The sequence below is a fragment of the Euprymna scolopes genome, chromosome 36, assembly GCF_053919585.1.
Source record: "Euprymna scolopes isolate OS-2025 chromosome 36, ASM5391958v1, whole genome shotgun sequence".
Taxonomy (NCBI): Eukaryota; Metazoa; Mollusca; class Cephalopoda; order Sepiida; family Sepiolidae; genus Euprymna; species Euprymna scolopes.
Genome location: NC_136517.1, coordinates 85,222,714 through 85,246,542, shown reverse-complemented (window position 1 = coordinate 85,246,542; position 23,829 = coordinate 85,222,714). Strand labels below are relative to the sequence as shown.

The following is a 23,829-nucleotide window of genomic DNA, read 5'->3' as shown; positions in this document are numbered from 1 at the left end:
AATGAAATAAGAAAAAAAAAATGATTTAACTTTTGTAAACAGATGAATTCTTTTTCAGCGCACATACCCCCCACTCTACAAGTTTTATTTTTGTCTTTTTTAATTTTTTTTTCAGCAGATTATTATTGAAAGGGGCACTAATCTACCAATTATATATATAACATTTTTTAAGGGGTGCTCCCTGCTCAGTTTCCAATAAATCGATCCCTACATTATTGAAAACATCGGTGCTTGCTTGCTTAATGCTTCATCTTCACTGCTTGTTTGCAATTGGGCCTATAAAAAATGTTTTCTTCAAGTAAAATCTGTATGGTGGTGCATTGCATGTATGTCAACGCACGCAGACGTCATATTCCAAAAAGCACATAAATCGATCAAGTAGATTTTTTTATTTAAAATCAAATAGGACATTTTATCGGAGAAAAAATTTTTTTTATAGGCGCCCAATTGTACCTATTTACAATGCCTCCCCACGGGACAGAGTTAGACACCAGGGTCGTTTTTTAACGTGGAGAAAAGGTACAAAAATAAAAATTGTCTTAGTCGTGAAAGATTTCTCCTCCACTGAAAGAAAACGAGAAATGGAACTGCCGCATCTGAAGAACACTTTGATCTTGGCCAAAAGGCCAAGTAGACCAGGACCAAAACAGACTTATTTCAGCGAAAATTTCGTGAATTTAGCCATTTTTAGCCGTTTAGCCTTCAAAAAATGCTAGAAAGGGCTAAACTTGCGAAATTTGGGCGAAAAATGTCGAGGCTTTCAAAAAATGGAGGATCGCTTTACTAGAACATTGTATTAGAAACAGAGCACCCCTTAAAGAATGTTAAAAATTGCTTTTTTTTGTTGTTGATAATCTGGTGGATTAGTGTCATTCAATAATAATCTGCCGGAAAAAAAAAAGAAAAAAAAAAGACGAAAATAAAAAATAATCAGAGGGAGTACCGCTTCCATATGTGCTTAATTTTTAACAAGACAAAATTCAATAATTTTTTTTAAATATCAAAAATAAATAAAAATTTAAAAAATCTGACCTTTTCCCATTCACCATCCATAACATGTCCCCGAAATTTAGCAGCGGCTGGATGTTCCAACATGCAACCAGATTCCGACATCAACAGCTCGGCAGTGCGACTTGAAATTTAAATAAAACACAAATTAAAACAATGTCTACAAATATTAGAATTAAAATCATAAAAACACTCGAATTAAACCTTAAATTATATACAAGATTCCCTAACTCGCTAAAAATAAATAAACGCTAAAAAAATATTAACCATTATTTTTTTTTTAATTTCATTACAAAAACAATTGTTTATTTTTGTTTAAGATTAAAAAAAATTATTCAATTATTCTTATTTATTGTTATTTTTTTATAGAATAAAAGATGAATTGGATGTCTAGTCTAACTAGAATTATAGAATTATAGATATTCGGTACTTGTGTAGTTTACGGACCGTGCTGAAATAGCATTTTGAAAACCATTTTTAACAGAGGGGATTTTATAAATTAAAAAGATACCATACAAATTGTATTTAACTTGAAAATGTTATTTAAAAAAAAATATTAAAATATTATAGTACATAAATTTCTCAAGAACCAGAAGCGGTATCCTTCGTATTTTTTTGTTTTTGTTTGTTTTTTGTTTTTTTTTTCATTCTTATTTTCAGCGGATTATTATCGAATGGACATTAGTCTACCAGATTATATATTTAAAAAAAAAATTTTAAACGAAATTTAAGGCTAAATTCGCAGAAATTTGGCCTAAAACCCTCCACTCCTCCAGTGGTTCTAAACTGGGTGATCGATTTACTAGAATATTGCATTAGAAACTGACCCCTCTCCTACAAATATTTAAATATTGACTGTTTTGAAAAAAAAAAAAAATTTCTGATATGGTAGATTAGTGTCCATTCGGTAAAATCGAACGAAAAAAATGAAAAAGACAAATAAAAATACAGAGGGGGTACCGCTTTCATACGTGCGCCAATGTATTTTTTTTCTTCTAAAAAATGTTAACGAAAAATAGAGGCACGAATTATTTAAAAGATCAGAAAATGGGCTTTTTTTTTATATTATAGCAACAGTTTTTCTTTAATTTTTTATAATAGGTCATTTAAAAAATATATATCAGATTATAAAAAAATCTAGAATTTTATTCAACTAGTAGTTTTTTTTGTAAATAAAAATATTTTTTTCGGAATAACAACAAAAAAAAAATCTCAATTATATAGTCTAAAATTACACACATGCTTTATATATATAAAATTATTTGTTTAAATTTGAAAAAAAGTTTGTTTTTTTTTTAAATATAAGATGTAAATCTAAATCTAAAATGTATTCAATATTTTTAATCGGAAGAAATACAGTAGTTTAGGGTTGAACTTAAACACGTCAAAAAGCTTTTTATAGAAGTATTTTTTTTTTCTTACTAAAAATAAAAAAAGTATTTTTTAGATTGTCTATTTTATTAATCGAAACAAAAAAAAAATTATTCCTTTAACTTTCGTCTTTCCACAAAAACGTAAAATACAAATTTATTTATAGTGAAAACGAAAACATAGATTGGAAACCTTTTATGTATACTAAAATATACATAAAAAAGGGGGCAGACACGGCAACAACACACACACACATATATATATATATATATATATATATATATATATAGCTGTCGCTATAAACTATTTGAATAGATGTTACATTTATAAATAAAACTACATTGACTCCTAAATTATTTTAAAAACAATTTTTTTTTGCAAGGTTTTTGGATCACTAATTAAAAAGTCTGTCCAAAACAATTTTGATCTTGTATTATGATTAAAAAATCATCCTACAAAGGCTAATCGGGAATAAAGGAAAATGGTTTTAAAACATTTTAAATATAAACAAATAAATATAAGATACAAAAAATATTTTAGAGATTTAATCAACTTAAATTCAAAAATAAAAATAGAGCATTAATGGTTAGTTGTCAGTTTTAAAATATTTACAGGGGTTGATCGACGATCCATAGTCAGTGATCATATATATATATATATATATATATATATATATATATATATATATATATATATATATATATATGATAGATAGAGAGAAAGAGAGCAAATAGTTAAAACATTAATTGTTTGTTCTTATTATAAGCTCTATCTCCTATTTAGTTTTATCGAGCTTTTACATCTGGTTGAGATTACTTTATAAATACTAATTCGGTGCTAGTGCAGAGAGTGATCCGCGCTATTTTTTAAATTGTATTTCCAAGTTTAATTATATGCTTTTTAATTCCATTGTAAGGTTGAAGTATAGAATAGGTACAAAACACCCTCCCTCCCCATGTTAAGAATGGCTTTTTAAATAACGTTATTATTTACGCCCGGATCACTCTCTGCACTGTGCACTAGTACCATTAATTCTTTAATATTTATAATATACTTTAGTTTTACCATCTTGGATCATTTTGGTAAATTTAATTGTAATTTTTATTTTATATATATATATATATATATATATATTAAAACTATGCGTGTGGGTGTTGATTCAACATTACTATTTTTTTTTTAATATTTCTATTACTTTTTATACAACCTTAATAGTTTATTTTGGGAGTATAATCCATAAAGAAAATAAACAACCCACCTTTAAAAGAGAAATTACGAGTTTTTTGTTTATATTTTATTTGCAGTTTTTTTTATATTTTATTTGCAGGGGTGTCAAAAATTCCTACAAAAATTCTGATACACCTAATACAACAGGGAATTTTTTTTTTTTTTTTTTTAACTATTAATCGAATAATTTACAAAATAAGATTTAAAAAAAAAAACTACAGAAAACTAAAATTATTGCATATTTTTATGTATAAAAACAAAATTAAATGGAAGCATGTTTTCTAAGATTTTTTCCTGTAAGCCTCCCTTGCACCCCGGACAAGCGGACAACGTCGAGTAAATAGAGCTGGTTAATAAAATTTATTTTTTGTTTTAGTTTTTTATCTATTTAACAAATCAGGGATGAATAAACAGAAACTTGTGAGATAATGTGTAAAATTCCATATTATTATTATTATTATTTACTTGCCTCTCCACGAGGGCATAGTTAGACACAAGATCAGTTTTTAATGTAAAGAAAACCCAGCTCCCCAAATAGGGGCACTCTAGATAGGAACAAAAATAAAAATTGTCTCAACCTAGGATTTCTCCTCCACTGACCGAGGACAGAAAAGGTGAATTATATCAGAACAGATATTACACTTTGCGCCTAGCCAAAAGGCCAAGAACTTTATTATTAGAACAACCCAAATATTGTTTTTCTCAAAAAAAAAAAAATAAAATAAAATAAAGGGTTGCTAGCCGTTACGTGTTATTGATTATAGTAATAGACTTCAGTTAATTAAATGAAATAAAAATGTTGCTATAAAGAAAACTATTTTAAAAGTTTTAATAATTTAAAAATATTTACATAATATTAAAAAACAAACTAAGTAATAAATATTTTTAGAAAAAAAATATACAAGTGCTCATTTAATAAATTTCAAATTGCTCGGGAGTTTAACAATTTTCATTCATTGTATTTTTTTTTTATTGTTTTTTTTTTAAATCATTATTATTAAATATGATTTGGACATTTAAATGTTACAATATTATAGTTTACAAAATTATAAAACTAGAACTAATTTCATTACTCTTATTTTTAATCTCTTAAAATTATTGGATCTTCCAAACATTTTAAAATACAAAGATTTGCTAAGAATGATTTTCTATTCGACAATTTAAATGCTTCCAAATTCCTTTCAAATTTCAAAAGATCACGAACTCATTTTTTTTTTCAATGATTAAAACATTTAAATGTATTGTTTACAAATAAACTGAAATGCATTCTGGTGAATTTAATTGATTGGATTTTTTAAAATTCGTTTTATTTCATGCGATTATGTTTGAAAAAGAACCGTGTTGAAAGCATAAGATTTAGAAACCTATTCTTAACATGGGTAAGGACCCACTTTTTAATTCTGTACTTTCACCTAACAATTTGATAAGGATGCTATAAAAATGAAATTTAAAATAATATATATATAAAAATAAATTCCTCCATATTATGCATAAATACCTTGATTAATAATAAATAAAAATTTAATTTTCGTATTCAAGAGGAAAATAAAGACAATGGTACTCAATACTTGTGGAAGGAGATGATTATTTAAATACAAACCGTGTCAAAATAATTTTATTTAGAAACCCGTTCTTAACCTGAGGAGGGGATTGCGTTTTGTACCTTTTCTGTACTTCCATCTAATAAACAAAATATATCCTATAAATTGAATTTAACTTGAAAATCCGGGAACCCGAAAATCCTAATCTAAAACAAATAGCACGGACGGTTCATATTTTGCATAAATACCTAAATTTTAATTTAATTAAATGATCCAGTTAAAAAAAAAAATTTTAAAATGATCACTATGTTAACATGAGCAAAACAAGTGCATTTACTCTTATTCTAAACAAAAGATTGTTTTATGTTTGCAAGTCGAAATAAAAAAAAAAACTATTAAAATATAAACAAAAGAAAACAAAGTAAATGCAAATGTCATGTCAACAAACGAAGTCTTTTTAGGTTCATTTCGGATTTATTTTAATCTTAAAAAAAAAAAATGTTACAATTATTGCTCTGTTCATAAGAAAAAAGAATGTTGAGCACGGCAACGGCACTCTACTTCATTTATACGTTGGAAAAATATTTATTTTAAGAAATTATAAGAGAAATCGAAATCAAAACTAGTCATATCATCAACAAGCTAGTCATTTGTGTCGAATCATTTAACATTTTTAGTCTATTTAAAATTTCTAAAAAAAAAAAATAAATAAAAAACTTGTTTACATTATTGGTATTGTTTTAATTAAAACAATTTTTTTTTATTTCATTAGATCAACAATACCCTCATTCTCTCTCTCTCTCTGTCTATATATATATATATATATATAGACACTTCTGCAAGTTCTTTTCTAGAACAGTGTCCCCTCCGAAATGTACTTCGGTGAAACAGACGACTCGAGGACCGCAGCAAACAGTGTCAGATAAACAATTTTTTTTTTTTTTATAAAAAAAAAATCATAAATATATTTTTTATAATACTAAAAAAACTTAAACACTGAAACAACATTTTATTTTTTTATTTTTTATGCAAAAAAAATAAAAATATCAGACAAATCTTATCAGGCACTATTTGCTGCGGACTTCGAGTCGCCTGTTCTTCTGATTCATCGGGGGAGGAGGGGGGTTGACACGGTACAAACGAGTCCTAATACTAAGTTTTGGCTTATATAAATTAATTGTTTATTAGTTTAAAGACTTAAATCACTTTCATACTTCACAGTTATGGAGAAACAGTTGTAGCGACATTTTCTTTAATAATTTTCATAAAAAAGACGAATTTTATACACTTATTCGAAAGTGATTTTGAAGTTTTTAAACTAGCAAATGAATGATATATATATATATATATATATATTACATACACACAGTATATATACAGACGGAGCCAAGAGTAGGTGGATAAAAAAAAAAAAAAAAATTCGCCCATTCAGATTTTTTTTTTTTTACTGTCCACCGATTCTGAATCGGAGTAAGAAAAACAGAATTTTTCGGGGTATAACCTATTCAAAATGCGATCCACCAACTTTTGGCTCACTCCCTCTCTCATACGGACCGGGCTGAAATATCACTCAGAAACCCGTTTTTAACTATTCTGTACTTTCTGCTAACAGTTTAATAAAAAAATATCGCAAATTAAATTTAAATCCTATATAAAAATAGCACGGTTTGTATTCTGCATCAATATATATATATATATAATTATTTTTTTTACTATAATAATTTGGGCACGACTTGCTAAGAGATTGACCAAATGGTCTCTTCAAAGCTAAAGTATATTTTAGCTCTGAAGAGACCATTTGCTCGAAACGTTGGAATGTCAAGTTATGCTTGCTCTACTAAGAATGTTGGTAATGAGCACCACTCACCAGTGGTGCTCAGCACCACTACCAGCACCACCTGACAGTGATAAATACTAGAATTATTAAAGAGGAATAAAATATATTGGTTATATTAAAAATTAAAAGAAAAAAAAAAAGGTTCTTATGTTACTTTTTTTTTCTTTTTTTTTTAATCTTTAATATATGAAAGTTAAATCCAAGGTGTAAATTTTTACTTGGTTCCCATTTTAGCATTTTCCTTTAAAACGACTATACACGTTTTCATGTATGCTGAAAACGAATATCGCATTTAAAGTTCCCGAAAATAAGTAGTTTTCCGGATATTAAGCAATGTCATTTCTTATATTATTGCTGGTGGCCATCTTGGTAACGCGCGCTTGCGCGTAGTTTCTCCGGGTTTAGTTTACACGCCCGAGTGCGCGCTTGCGCGTGCCAAGATGGCCTCCAGCAATAACACAAGAAACGGCACTGTTTAATGTCTGGAAAACTACTCCTTTGCGGAAAGACTAAATGCGATATTCGTTTTCAGCACACCCGAAAACTTATAGAAGTCATTTTAAAGAAAAATGGTGAAAACCAGGTCAAAATTTACCACGATATTTTATTCAATTGTTAGGTGGAAGTAAAGAATTACAAAACACTCTTCTCCCTAGGAATAGCTTTCTAAATAACGTTATTTCAGCACGGTAACATAAGTGCAGTTTTTAACTTTAAGATGACTTTCTCTCAAAATTAGTTCTAGTTTTGTAAGAATTTGGTCTGATAATTTAACCAAGAAACCGTAATTATCAAGGTATTGTTTGTCATTCAATTAATTAAACCAAATTATTACAAAACTAAAATTTCGTTAATATCACGGTTGTTTCAGTGCAGTCATCACAAAGCTAAAATATTCAATATGACGATTAAGTTATTCGGCTAACGTGAACATGTTAGTTTCTTTGGTGTCCAATGATTATTTGGCTTTGAAGAAACCATTGTGCCAAATATTCGGTGTTTATTTGGAATTAAACCTAATTTTAAAACAAAAACGCATAAAAATTAAAAAAAAAAATGATTTACTCACCTGTCACGAAACAAAGACGTCATATTCCAAAAATTAAGTAAATTGATCAACTAGTTTTTTTTTCATAACTGAGAAAATCAAATTCCATGACGAATAGACATTATGTTTTGATCCGCCATATTTTATAAATAAGGGGGAGATAACTCAATTTGAACTATGGAGATAAAATCCAGACTTGTAATGGCTACAATCTCCAATTAAAATCGTTAAAAAAATGATTTTCTTTATATAAAAAAAAAAAAACTACTCCATTAATTTACGTGATTTTTTGGAATATGATATTTTCGTTCCGCGACGAGTACGTACATCATTAAGGTTTTCCTGCAATTTAGTATTTTGTGATTATCGGTTTTATTGTAAATAAACGCCAAATATTTGGCATAATTTTTTTTAAGGTAAATTTATAGAAAAATCATTCCAGTTTCCAATTTTCTTTTTAAGGGTTAGAAAAAAAAAATAATAATGGTTTTAAGGCAATTTTTAAAACCCCCATAAAACTAAAAAAAAAATAATAATAAATCACTCTATAATGGAGACGAGAGTGATTCAATAATATATATATATATATATATATATATATATATATATATATATATATATACATACACACACACACACACAATCCGTGCTTTGTTTGGGTCATATTGTTTAGTGTTTATATATTAAAAGAAACAAAAATTGGGACGGGACTCACTTCAATCCGAGTCCCCGTAAATGTTGTCCGATTAATCGGACAACGTCCTGATCCGCCCTGGACATATTTTTGAGGAGATTTTGTTTATCTTCCGTTGGTGTTGTCGCTATAATATCACCATTAGTCGAAGAACAGGTACCGTTGGGCCTGGAAGTGGAAGCAACCTCCTCGCTCTCTCCATTGTGCTGATGAGGGCAGCCATTCGACTGCATGTTCCTATTAGCGGCTGAAGAAACGCGTTGCTTTTTGGGCGGTGGGGGAGAAACTCCACCGTCTTCTGATTCTGAGGACGATGCCAGAATTGCCGGATTTCACCTTAGGTGATTTTGTTGTTGCATTAATGTAGAAAAAAAAACCTAACACACAGACAAACAAAAATTAAAGGGTTATCACTAGATAAACCCTTTTTAGAAGAATGCTTAACCAGCCGTTTTCGAAGCGACCACTGACAACAACAACAACTCGAGTGACCAAATTTGTTTTGCTCGATGACGTCATTGATGCCGTCGTAGCATCATGGGAAATTCCGTATCTATTTTTTTTTTAATTTTTTATTTATTTACAAGTATAAATAAATATATGCATCTAATATAAATTTATTAATCTTTATTTATAAATATATATACCTGCAAAAAAAAAAAAATTATAATTTCCGATCTTTCTCTTTCATAATATTTATATTATTCTTCTCCACCGAGTTAGAAATCGTGTCTCTGTCGGCTCGATTATTTATTTAATTTTATTTGCTGTTGGTTTATTTGTATTTTTTTTTTAATTACTATTTTTGGATTTTTTGTGTTTACAATTTCCATATATAAACGTGCAAAAAAAAAAAAAAGTTTTAAATCCGATCTTTCTCTTTCATAATATTTATGTTTTTCTTCTCCGCCGAGCGCCGAGTTTAGAAGGACCCGCGTCTACGCTACAATTTATTTTTTATTTGATATTCACTTATTTGTTAAAATGCTATTTATGGATTTTTTTTTATTACAATTCCATGTATTTGATATTATTTTGGAAAAAAAAATGCTTCTATTTCATTAATCTTTTTTTTTTTTTCGTATTTCTTTTCAGCGGGTATCTCATTCAATTTGTTGTTAAAAAGATTCTACAGGAACTCTAAACCTATATATATATATATATATATATATATATATATATATATATATATATATATATATATAATTTAAAAAAATAAGGCCTATCTTTTTCTTGTATATTATTATTACTATTTTATTCCGATATTTTCGTGTATTTCAAAGTAATAATCGCATATAGAATAATTTTTATATTACGTTCTTCCATACATAAAATAAGTTGGTTTTAATTTTTACATTTGTATTATTGTGAAAGCAATATATATATATATATATATATATATATATATATATATATATATAATATATATATATATATATTATTCATTATTTATTCATATGTTATTAATTTTATATTTGATTTCATTTTTTTTAATTATATGTATTTATTTATATTTCTCACAAACATATTTTTGTTTCTTTAAGAAATACATTAATTACTGCAACTTTGGTACACCGTAGTCGTAAAAAAAAAAGTTGACTGCTTTTTTGTTTTTATTTTAGGGGGGGGGGTCTATCTTTAATTCGATTTATTTTTTTATATATTTTCTCTTTGGGGAAAAAACTTTCGCTTTTTTTTTTTAATATATTTCATTTTTTTAATTTTAATTAAAATGTTTCAGCAAAGCAAAAAATAAATAAAAAATAAGGTGCCGCCTATTTAATGTTTCAAGTTTCAACAAGGCATAATAAAATATGTGCCTGTATAATGCGCACCTCGTATCTCGTTTATTTTTAGACATGGCCTCTCTATTATCTCTTATGGTTTTTTTTTTTCTTTGCGCACCTTAGTATCCAACTCTAAAATAAATATAAAATGGGGACCCCAAAAAAGGCAACATCTGTTTTTGCAGAGCAATTCCTCCTTTTTCTTTCTTTTTTTTTTTTTTTTTTTTGTGACGCATTCATTTCGTACATAGAAATACATATTTTTTTGTTTCCTGCCCCTTGTTTTGTATTTTATTTTTCGATTATTATTAGTTTTAGAATTTCACAAACACTATCACCAGCTCGGGTATATGCATAGATTCGAAAAAGTTGTCAAAAAAAAAAAAAATGTATAAATAAAATAAATGTTATCAAAAAGGCAAGATAAGTTATTTTTCTACCTAACTCGATAATTTTTTTAGTGTTTTTATTTAATGTAACATGTTTATTCAGCTCGAAAAACATAGTGCTTACCGATGTATTGGAAAATTAAAAATGGCACCGGACTCTCCGTTGAGCACGATAAGTTTGGAGAAATGAGTTAAAAATTAAAAAAACTATACAAAATACTGTTAGAAACTCGCTCAATTGTTGCCGTGACATAGGCTGACATATATTCGGTAAACATGTTACATTAAATAAAAACGCTAAAAAATTATCCATTTAGGGAGAAAAGTAAGTAACTTATCTTGCCTTTGATAACATTTATTTTATTTTTTTTTTTCAACCTTTTCGAATCTGTGTATAGTAATACAAACCCGTTTACAGGCCAGATATATTTTTTCAGAAAGGTTGTATGCAGTAGCTCAATTTCTCTTTTGTTTTTTTTTTTGTTTTTTTTTTTAAAAAAGATTATGACATGCTGAATGTATTGGGGTTAAAACCACTTTAGTATTTCGTTTGAAATGGGCGGAAAACACCTTTTTAAAATACAAATATCCGTGCATGAGGTCGCGAAGCTAATCAAGAACCTTGATTCCAGTAAAGCAACTGGTCCTAACGGCATCCCAATTATAGTGTTAAAAAAGCTTCAACCAAAACTTGCTCCCATACTTACGAAACTGTTTAAGGAGAAGTGCTCTCCGACTCCCTGGAAGACCTCATCAGTTTGCCCTGTATTTAAGAATTCAGGTGATAAGTCATCTCCCTCTCAGTACAGACCAATAAGTCTCCTGTGTGTTATGAGTAAGTTGCTGGAATCCATATTAAATAGAGAAATAGTCAACCACCTCAGCAGAAACAACCTTCTTAGTGACACACAATATGGTTTCCGCTCTGTAAGATCGACCGCAGATGTGCTGACGGTTATATCTCACAGGATTAGTGAATCTCTTGACAAAGGCGTCCTTTCTAGGACAATTGCTCTTGACATATCAAAAGCCTTCGATAAGGTATGGCATAAGGGTCTACTTCACAAGATTTCCAGCTACGGTATAACTGGAAATGTTTTTTCTCAATCATTAAATCATTTCTCTCCGATAGGCTCATAAGAGTAGTGGTCGATGGACAAAAATCAGAGGCCTGCAGTATTAATGCTGGAGTCCCTCAGGGTTCAATCCTGGGCCCAACTCTCTTTCTGATCTACATCAATGACCTCCCTAAACACATACTTAAATCATTCGTTGACATCTATGCTGATGACACAACCATCTACGGCAACACATCAAAGGCTGTAAATGACAAAGTTCTCTCTGATTCTCTCTCCTCTGATCTCGAGCGCGTGGTTCAGTGAGGGAAGACGTGGCGTGTTACCTTTAATGCATCCAAAACCAAACTCCTATCCTTACATCATCAACGCTCTGATCCCCATCTGACATCAATTGTGATGGATGGCTCTCGTCTGGGAGAGGCCCCGTGTTTTGACAAGCTTCTGGGTTTGACCTTTACTCCTGATCTGAAATGGAACACGTACATCAAGTCTGTTGCCAAGGTCGCTGGAAAGATGGTGGGATCCTTCTACCGCTCCAGAAGATATCTCACTACTGATGCAATTCTCTATCTATATAAAAGCCAAGTACGTCCAAGGACGGAATACTGTTGCCACATTTGGGCAGGAGCTGCTAAAAACAGCCTATCCTGCCTTGACAGAGTACAAAATAGACTTCGTGGCTTAGTGGGGGATGCCCTTTTCTTTACCTTGCAACCTCTCTCCCACAGAAGAGATGTAGCGAGCCTTTCCTTGTTTTATCGTTATTTCCATGGCAGGTGCTCATCTGAACTCCAATCTCTAGTCCCCCCTCACCAAACTTTCACGAAAAACACCCGTCTAGCTGAATCCACTGTGAAAAATTTCCCCCACTCTTTATCTGTACCTAAATCAAAACGTAGATTCCATGAACAAAGTTTCTTTCTTAGAACTGCACACCTGTGGAACTCTGTTCCGTTTGCCTGTTTCCCACCTGACTACAACTTGGACGTCTTCAAGTCGAACGTTAACAAATTCCTAAGTAAACACTTCATCAAATCTCCACACTAACGTAATGTACTTGCAATAACCCTTATCCCTGAGTGGCTTCCGGGCCTTGATAAGTGGTGACCACTGTGTAAAAAAAAAAAAAAAAAAAAGTAAATATGAAAGTATCATCGACTTATTTCCAATATGGTGACATGGTTCATTGTCGGAAAGTTATCCATTTTCAGATAAATTCGAGGTGATAAAATAAAAGGATAAAATAAAGAGTTGGGGGTGGGGACAAAAAATGACGTAGAAAGAGGTCTTGTTTAATATGAGATTTTATTTACAAAATAGGTTGCAAATTATTTCCTTTGCAGGCACGCAAAAACGAAAAATGCCAAGTAACAAACAAAAAAAAATAGCACCAAACACAAAAACAAAAAAAACTGGTATATTTTAATATATACTGTAATCAATTACCATTTTTTTTTTAACTGTCAGTTTAAAGGCTTGGAAGTTATTCCAAATTTCTTTCCCTGAAAATATGGGCATATTGTCATCGTTGTCGTCGCCGTGTATATGAACATTGTTAGGAAGTGTTCGCCTCGTCGCGGCTGGTGTTTTCTTCTTGCCAGGTTTCCAAAAGGAATGCTCAGGAATCCTCGTTCACGGCAGATAATGAAATGCCCATCCACTCTCCTTGGCAGTAGGATTCTAAAAGGAAGATTTTCAGGCTGGATACAGTGACATCATTCTAAAGGAGATAGCATTGCTTTTTTATACAAAATCGATGACAGTATAATACAAGACCACATTATATGAAACTAAGTTCAATAAAATACATAAAATCAATAGGAGGTTCTTTGATATGGCAGGGATGCATTTGAAACGAAGTTTTCTGTCTAAAGCACAATAGAACCATGTTACTTGACTTTTTCATTTTAAACTTAAATTCAAGCCATTATCACCACACAAGCAGTAAGGACAAGCATATAAAGTCAACAGGAGATAGCATTGCTTTTTTATACAAATTCAATGACAGTATCATACAAGACCACATTATATGAAACTAAGTTCAATAAAATACATAAAATAAAATATTTGAACCAGAATAAAGATATTACAAATCTATACATAGGGATACACAATTGTTGGTACAAATAAAATCCAACATCTATTATATAAATCTCACCTGTCTGTTTAAATGCATGTATGTATGTTTGTATGTCTGCCTAAAACTGCATTTGAGAAGTCATATTACCGCACAAGCCGAAAGGCCCAACATAAAATCAATAGGAGGTTCTTTGATATGGCAGGGATGCATTTGAAACGAAGTTTTCTGTCTAAAGCATAATAGAACCATGTTACTTGACTTTTTCATTTTAAACTTAAATTCAAGCCATTATCACCACACAAGCAGTAAGGACAAGCATATAAAGTCAACAGTAGGTTCTTTCATATGACGGGGGCGCATTCGAAATAAACGTTTCTATTTAGAGCACAACTGAAGCATGATGCTTGACTTTTATATTTTAAACTAATTCAAGCCATCTATATAAAAGCGAAAATGTTTGTCTGTGTGTGTGTGTTTTTTGTGTGTGTCCGCCAAAAGCTTGCGGGGGGGGGGCGCTTGGGCCGGTTACTGTTTCTTAGAAAGCGAAACTGTGAAAGTGAAGTCATTCTCGGCCTTTCATGCAGAGACACCCAGAAAGCAATCAGCTTTGATCAATGTGTGGAAAAAAATCCCGTAATATCAGACAATTGCTATTCATTTGGACACCCCATTTTTTAAAGGAGCTGTTTTCCCCAACATCTTGGCGGGGGAAAAAAACAAATACGCACCTGTCACTTAAGTTTTTAATCGTTCAATTAAAACGCTTTTCAGTTCCTCTCCCCTCCTGGCCAGGCGGTAAAATGTCAGGTTTTTTTTCACACTTTCTTTTCCACCATCTTCGCCTCAAGGCTTCAGGTTTGAACCTACTTCCCTACCAAATCTTTCTTTTTTTCTTTTACACCGACAAACACACAGGTAATGTCAGGCACTCCTGCTAATCTAGATATATAAAAGGCAAAATATGTGTTAGTGTGTGTGTGTGTGCATGTTCTGTGAACGTCTGGCAAAGACTTTTTCGAAGGGGGGGGCAGTCACTGTTTCTTAGAACCTTTTATATAGATCCGATAATCCGTTTTAGGGAAAATAATCCTTTATGGGTATTCATTGTAAAATATTTAGATTTTCTAATATCTAAGAATTATGAAACAAGGTTACGTTTATCTTTAATTTGGGCGACTTTTTAGATGATATTTTTCACTCGCCGCATGCTTCTTTGGCTTTGCCATACATAACCGAAACTGAAACCTTATATCAGACAATTGCTACTCCTTTTTATAAGGAGCTGGTCCCTCCCCCTCAACATCTTGGGGAACCGCGCAGCTAAAGCTGTGGAAACAAAAACAAAAAAACTGCCTTGCAGCAAATGTTAAGTGCGGGATTTCATTCCCTCTAATAGCATGATGTTTGACCTCATCAATTTCACGCATTTGTTCCATTAAGTTTTTAAACGTTAAATTAAAAAGTTTTTCATTCCTCCCCCTTCGTGGCCGAGCGTGTAAGATACCAGTCTTTATTTTTTCCTTTCTTTTCCACCTTTGCGTGAAGGTTCACGCCTACCTTCCTACCAAAATTTTTTTTTTCTTTTACACCTCCAAAACACCTGGACAACACTGGGCACCCTCGCTAGTCTATAATATAAATCTCACCTGTCTGTTTAAATGTATGCTTGTATGCCTGCCTAAAACTTTTGACAGAGGCGACGGATTTTCACAAGATCAGTATCGTTTTGAAGCTCGACCTTTCGGACAACAAATATCAAAAAATTGGCTAAAAACATTAATTCCTTCATCCTCAACTGGGTACTTTTCTACAGGGACAGGGTCGCTTTTTTTCACCGATTTTTTCAAAAGTCATCCCCTCTTTTCGATTGACTTGCCTTAGTTTTAACCTTCACCACTTCCGGTTTGACGATAGACTCAACGGCAAAGCCATCATGTTTTTTTTTATTCATGTTCTTTTCCTCCTTCGCGGTACGGGTTCAAGCCTGCCTGCCTATTACCACATTTTTTTTTTTTTGCCCAATACACACTTCCAAACACCCAAGCAATGCCGGGCACCCAGGCTAGTTCTCCCCTGAAAAGAAATGGCAGTCAACCTGCAGTTGAATGACACCTGTAAATTTTACAATACAATGTTTCAACGCCACACGATGTACATCCGCAACATCTCCAGGAAACACAAAGGAGAACAAAAGACCACAAAGATTCAAATCAGATTCTTCTTTTTTTTTTACATGGTAGTCACCACTTATCAAGGCCTGGAAGCCACTTAGGGATAAGCGTTATTGCGTGTACAGTAATCAATAGGATAGTATCGTAGTAATCATTAGTATTGGGGGTTTGATAAACTTAAGGAGGCGGTTCGTCAGGAACTTGTTTATGTTAGACTTGAAGACATCCAAGTTGTAGTCAGGTGGGAAACAGGCAAACGGAACAGAGTTCCACAGGCGTGCACTTCTAAGAAAGAAGCTTTGTTCATGGAATCCACGTTTTGATTTAGGCACAGATAAAGAGTGGGGGAAATTACTGACAGTGGTTTCAGCTAGATGGGTGTTTTTCGTGAAAGATTGGCGACGGGGGGGGGGTACTAAAGATTGGAGCTCAGACGAGCTCTTACCATGGAAATAACGATAAAACAAAGACAGGCTCGAAGCATCTCTTCTGTGGGAGAGAGGCTGCAGGGAAGAGAAAAGGGCATCCCCCGCTAAGCCACAAAGTCTATTTTGTACTCTGTCAAGGCAAGCTATACAAACTTCACATAAAATATATAAAACTATCCTTCAAGTTCAAGTTTAGAACTGAGAAACCCTCAACCAGATCCACAAATTTAACGCTACCAGACCAAGTTACCGATATACCGGTAATTTCTAAAAATACTATATACAGAGTTACCGCTAAACTGGTATTTTTCCGACCACATGTTTTTGTGTTGTCAGGGAGCTAAAAGTAGCTACCCAATCGTGGCACCTCATCTGACCACATCTGTGCTGTGTGTATGGAGAAACACCTGAGATACAACAGACAGCGCCCTTTTTTTTCTTTTTTTTTTTTTACACAGTGATCACCACTTATCAAGGCCCGGAAGCCACTCAGATATAAGGGTTATTGTAAGTACAGTACGTTAGTGTGGAGATTTAATAAAGTGTTTACTTAAGAAGGCAGTTCATTAGGAATTTGTTAACGTTGGACTTGAAGACATCCAAGTTGTAGTCAGGTGGGAAGCAGGCAGACGGAACAGAGTTTCACAGGCGTGCAGTTCTAAGAAAGAAGCTTTGTTCATGGAAACCACGTTTTGATTTAGGCACAGATAAAGAGTGGGGGAAATTTTTCACAGTGGATTCAGTTAGACAGATGTTTTTCGTAAAAGATTGGTGAGGGGGGGGGGCAGAGATTGGAGTTCAGACGAGCACCTGCCATTGAAATAACGATGAAACAAGGATATGCTCGCAACATCTCTTCTGTGGGAGAGAGATTGCAGGGTAGAGAAAAGGGCATCCCCCACTAAGCCACGAAGTCTATTTTGTACTCTGTCAAGGCAGGATAGGCTGTTTTTAGCAGCTCCTGCCCAGATATGACAGCAGTATTCCATCCTTGGATGTACTTGGCTTTAATATAGATAGAGAATTGCATCAATAGTGGAGTATCTTAGAAAAACAACCCCGAATAGAAGGTGAAGACAAGGTTCTGGTGCACCCATTTCAGAAAGTACTTGTGCATTGGCACACGAAGGCTGAATACTGGTTGTACCTATTTACTATGCCTCCCCACGGGACAAAGTTAGACACCAGGGTCGTTTTTTAACGTGGAGAAAAGGTACAAAAATAAAAATTGTCTCAGTCGTGAAGGATTTCTCCTCCGCTGAAAGAGAACAAGAAATAGAAGTGCAGCATCTGAAGAACAGATGGTATTTATTTGCTCCCCCACCGAGCAAATTAGGCACAAGGCCGATTTTTAATGTGAGGAGTGAAGGGAGGGGGAAGGGAAAAAGGGGACCAGCTCCCGAGAGGTGGGAAATGGGAGCTGGTTAAAGGTCAGGCATGTGGGGTTGCCCCCACATCTGGTCTTTGCTAGTCATAGCTAGTAATAGCTTGCAGCATCTGCCGGAACAGATGGTATTTATTTGCTCCCCCACCGAGCAAATTAGGCACAAGGCCAATTTTTAATGTGAGGAGTGAAGGGAGGGGGAAGGGAAAAAGGGGACCAGCTCCCGAGAGGTGGGAAATGGGAGCTGGTTAAAGGTCAGGCATGTGGGGTTGCCCCCACATCTGGTCCTTGCTAGTCATAGCTAGTCATAGCTTGCAGTATCTGCCGGAACAGATGGTATTTATTTGCTCCCCCACCGAGCAAATTAGGCACAAGGCCGATTTTTAATGTGAGGAGTGAAGGGAGGGGGAAGGGGAAAAGGGGACCAGCTCCCGAGAGGTGGGAAATGGGAGCTGGTTAAAGGTCAGACATGTGGGGTTGCCCCCACATCTGGTCTTTGCTAGTCATAGCTAGTCATAGCTTGCAGCATCTGCCGGAACAGATGGTATTTATTTGCTCCCCCACCGAGCAAATTAGGCACAAGGCCAATTTTTAATGTGAGGAGTGAAGGGAGGGGGAAGGGAAAAGGGGATCAGCTCCCGAGAGGTGGGAAATGGGAGCTGGTTAAAGGTCAGACATGTGGGGCTGCCCCCACATCTGGTCTTTGCTAGTCATAGCTTGCAGTATCTGCCGGAACAGATGGTATTTATTTGCTCCCCCACCGAGCAAATTAGGCACAAGGCCGATTTTTAATGTGAGGAGTGAAGGGAGGGGGAAGGGAAAAAGGGGACCAGCTCCCGAGAGGTGGGAAATGGGAGCTGGTTAATGGTCAGGCATGTGGGGTTGCCCCTACATCTGGTCTTTGCTAGTCATAGCTAATCATAGCTAGTCATAGCTTGCAGTATCTGCCGGAAGAGATGGTATTTATTTGCTCCCCCACCGAGCAAATTAGGCACAAGGCCGATTTTTAATGTGAGGAGTGAAGGGAGGGGGAAGGGAAAAAGGGGACCAGCTCCCGAGAGGTGGGAAATGGGAGCTGGTTAAAGGTCAGGCATGTGGGGTTGCCCCCACATCTGGTCCTTGCCAGTCACAGCCTGCAGCATCTGCCGGAACAGATGATATTTATTTGCTCCCTCACCGAGCAAATTAGGCACAAGGCCGATTTTTAATGTGAAGAGTGAAGGGAGGGGGAAGGGGAAAAGGGGACCAGCTCCTGAGAGGTGGGAAATGGGAGCTGGTTAAAGGTCAGACATGTGGGGTTGCCCCCCACATCTGGTCTTTGCTAGTCATAGCTAGTCATAGCTTGCAGCATCTGCCGGAACAGATGGTATTTATTTGCTCCCCCACTGAGCAAATTAGGCACAAGGCCGTTTTTAATGTGAGGTAAAAACCAGCTCCCCTAAAAGTAGGCAAAAAGGGGGCACTCTGGTTACCAAAAATAATAATTGTCCCAGTATAGAGAGTTTCCCCTCCATTGACTGGTACAAATCATCTTAAGTGCAGCATCTGCCGGAACAGATGGTATTTATTTGCTTCCCCACTGAGCAAATTAGGCACAAGACCGTTTTATAATGTGGAGAGAGAGGGAGGGGGGGAAGGGGACCAGCTCCCGATGGGTGGGAAATGGGAGCTGGATAGTGACAATTGGTGTGAAGGGTTGCCCCTACATTGACCAAGGTCTGATATGTGGAGTTACCTCCACATATGGTCTTTGCTTGCAGTATCTGCCGGAACAGATGGTATTTATTTGCTCCCCCACTGAGCAAATTAGGCACAAGGCCGTTTTTAATGTGAGGTAAAAACCAGCTCCCCCAAAAGTAGGCAAAAAGGGGGCACTCTGGTTACCAAAAATAATAATTGTCCCAGTATAGAGGGTTTCCCCTCCATTGACTGGTACAAATATCTTAAGTGCAGCATCTGCCGGAACAGATGGTATTTATTTGCTCCCCCACTGAGCAAATTAGGCACAAGGCCGTTTTTAATGTGAGGTAAAAACCAGCTCCCCTAAAAGTAGGCAAAAAGGGGGCACTCTGGTTACCAAAAATAATAATTGTCCCAGTATAGAGGGTTTCCCCTCCATTGACTGGTACAAATCATCTCAAGTGCAGCATCTGCCGGAACAGATTGTATTTATTTGCTTCCCCACTGAGCAAATTAGGCACAAGGCCGTTTTATAATGTGGAGAGAGAGGGAGGGGGGGGAGGGGACCAGCTCCCGATGGGTGGGAAATGGGAGCTGGATAGTGACAATTGGTGTGAAGGGTTGCCCCTACATTGACCAAGGTCTGATATGTGGAGTTACCTCCACATATGGTCTTTGCTTGCAGTATCTGCCAGAACAGATGGTATTTATTTGCTCCCCCACTGAACAAATTAGGCACAAGGCCGTTTTTAATGTGAGGTAAAAACCAGCTCCCCCAAAAGTAGGCAAAAAGGGGGCACTCTGGTTACCAAAAATAATAATTGTCCCAGTATAGAGGGTTTCCCCTCCATTGACTGGTACAAATATCTTAAGTGCAGCATCTGCCGGAACAGATGGTATTTATTTGCTCCCCCACTGAGCAAATTAGGCACAAGGCCGTTTTTAATGTGAGGTAAAAACCAGCTCCCCTAAAAGTAGGCAAAAAGGGGGCACTCTGGTTACCAAAAATAATAATTGTCCCAGTATAGAGGGTTTCCCCTCCATTGACTGGTACAAATCATCTCAAGTGCAGCATCTGCCGGAACAGATTGTATTTATTTGCTTCCCCACTGAGCAAATTAGGCACAAGGCCGTTTTTTAATGTGGAGAGAGAGGGAGGGGGGGAGGGGACCAGCTCCCGATGGGTGGGAAATGGGAGCTGGATAGTGACAATTGGTGTGAAGGGTTGCCCCTACATTGACCAAGGTCTGATATGTGGAGTTACCTCCACATATGGTCTTTGCTTGCAGTATCTGCCAGAACAGATGGTATTTATTTGCTCCCCCACTGAACAAATTAGGCACAAGGCCGTTTTTAATGTGAGGTAAAAACCAGCTCCCCCAAAAGTAGGCAAAAAGGGGGCACTCTGGTTACCAAAAATAATAATTGTCCCAGTATAGAGGGTTTCCCCTCCATTGACTGGTACAAATATCTTAAGTGCAGCATCTGCCGGAACAGATAGTATTTATTTGCTCCCCCACTGAGCAAATTAGGCACAAGGCCATTTTTAATGTGAGGTAAAAACCAGCTCCCCTTAAAGTAGGCAAAAAGGGGGCACTCTGGTTACCAAAAATAATAATTGTCCCAGTATAGAGGGTTTCCCCTCCATTGACTGGTACAAATTATCTTAAGTGCAGTATCTGCCGGAACAGATGGTATTTATTTGCTCCCCCACTGAGCAAATTAGGCACAAGGCCGTTTTTAATGTGAGGTAAAAACCAGCTCCCCTAAAAGTAGGCAAAAAGGGGGCACTCTGGTTACCAAAAATAATAATTGTCCCAGTATAGAGGGTTTCCCCTCCATTGACTGGTACAAATTATCTTAAGTGCAGTATCTGCCGGAACAGATAGTATTTATTTGCTCCCCCACCGAGCAAATTAGGCACAAGGCCGATTTTTAATGTGAGGAGTGAAGGGGAAATGGGGACCAACTCCCCGGGGAGTAGGGGAGCTGGATAGTGACAATTGGTATGAAGGGTTGCCCCTACATTGACCAAGGTCTTATATGTGGGGTTGCCCCCACATATGGTCTTTGCTTGCAGTATCTGCCGGAACAGATGGTATTTATTTGCTCCCCCACCGAGCAAATTAGGCACAAGGCCGATTTTTAATGTGAGGAGTGAAGGGGAAATGGGGACCAACTCCCCGGGGAGTAGGGGAGCTGGATAGTGACAATTGGTATGAAGGGTTGCCCCTACATTGACCAAGGTCTTATATGTGGGGTTGCCCCCACATATGGTCTTTGCTTGCAGTATCTGCCGGAACAGATGGTATTTATTTGCTCCCCCACCGAGCAAATTAGGCACAAAGCCAATTTTTAATGTGAGGAGTGAAGGGAGGGGGAAGGGAAAAAGGGGACCAGCTCCCGAGAGGTGGGAAATGGGAGCTGGTTAAAGGTCAGGCATGTGGGGTTGCCCCCACATCTGGTCTTTGCTAGTCATAGCTAGTCATAGCCTGCAGCATCTGCCGGAACAGATGGTATTTATTTGCTCCCCCACCGAGCAAATTAGGCACAAGGCCAATTTTTAATGTGAGGAGTGAAGGGAGGGGGAAGGGAAAAAGGGGACCAGCTCCCGAGAGATGGGAAATGGGAGCTGGTTAAAGGTCAAGCAAATGGGGTTGCCCCCACATCTGGTCTTTGCTAGTCATAGCTAGTCATAGCTTGCAGTATCTGCCGGAACAGATGGTATTTATTTGCTCCCCCACTGAGCAAATTAGGCACAAGGCCGTTTTTAATGTGAGGTAAAAACCAGCTCCCCTAAAAGGGGTCACTCTGGTTACCAAAAATAATAATTGTCCCAGTATAGAGGGTTTCCCCTCCATTGACTGGTACAAATTATCTTAAGTGCAGTATCTGCCGGAACAGATGGTGTTTATTTGCTCCCCCACTGAGCAAATTAGGCACAAGGCCGTTTTTAATGTGAGGTAAAAACCAGCTCCCCTAAAAGTAGGCAACAAGGGGGCACTCTGGTTACCAAAAATAATAATTGTCCCAGTATAGAGGGTTTCCCCTCCATTGACTGGTACAAATTATTTTAAGTGCAGCATCTGCCGGAACAGATGGTATTTATTTGCTCCCCCACCGAGCAAATTAGGCACAAGGCCGATTTTTAATGTGAGGAGTGAAGGGAGGGGGAAGGGGAAAAGGGGACCAGCTCCCGAGAGGTGGGAAATGGGAGCTGGTTAAAGGTCAAGCATGTGGGGTTGATATTTATTTGCTGCCCACCTCAGCAAAATGTGGCACAAGGCCGGAAAGTGGGAACCCCGCAGGCTCCCCTAAAGGAGGGGCACTCCTGCAATTTTAAAAATTGCCTGAGTAACCCCGTCGGCATTCCCCGGTCAGGGCGCCTCAGGCAGCAAGCAATAAACTTGCCCCACCGGAAAGCCCGGTGGCAAGGCCTGGGAGGGTGGACCTCCTAGGTATTACCCAGGCGATTGTCCCAGTATAGAGGGTTCCCCCTCCATTGACCGGTACAAATTATTTTAAGTGCAGCATCTGCCGGAACAGATGGTATTTATTTGCTCCCCCACCGAGCAAATTAGGCACAAGGCCGATTTTTAATGTGAGGAGTGAAGGGAGGGGGAAGGGGAAAAGGGGACCAGCTCCCGAGAGGTGGGAAATGGGAGCTGGTTAAAGGTCAAGCATGTGGGGTTGCCCCCACATCTGGTCTTTGCTAGTCATAGCTAGTCATAGCTTGCAGTATCTGCCGGAACAGATACTACACTTTGATCTTGACCAAAAGAATACTGGTTGTAGATGAAAAGCAAAAAATTACTAATGCATTTAAATTTTTTTCACAATTTTGGCCAGGTACAGGGACAAATTAAGTTCAGTAGCTCAGGTCTGGTAGGGTTAAAAACTGATGAACAGAAGCACTGTCACAATAGCAGTTGAAAGAAGAGTATTTCGACAGATCATTGGCTATTCACATATAAAAGAGTATAAGGGATTGAGAAGTTCACATAATCTCCCATCCAACCTCCTTATCCTTATAAAATCGCTGGCAAATACCAAAATATCTCAGCTCCCTTTGTAACCACAACAACCCAAGGCTGGAATACTGCTG

At 36.0% G+C, this 23,829-nt stretch overlaps 1 protein-coding gene across 7 annotated transcripts in view; it reads right to left on the bottom strand.

Moving 5' to 3' along the window:
• Positions 1 to 9,240, bottom strand: part of LOC145260656 (WD repeat-containing protein 26-like) — a 250,775-nt gene extending 241,535 nt beyond the window's left edge. For all 7 annotated transcript variants that reach the window (XR_013864346.1, XM_080119000.1, XM_080118999.1 and 4 more), the window contains exons 1-2: positions 8,748 to 9,240; positions 1,033 to 1,132 (exon numbers count right to left, since the gene is read on the bottom strand). Coding sequence is in view for 6 of the 7 variants with exons in the window: in XM_080119000.1 (XP_079975126.1) it covers positions 1,033 to 1,132; positions 8,748 to 8,959 (312 nt within the window). In the remaining variant the exon portion in view is untranslated. The remainder of the gene's footprint in view (positions 1 to 1,032; positions 1,133 to 8,747) is intronic.
• Positions 9,241 to 23,829: the final 14,589 nt, after the last annotated feature.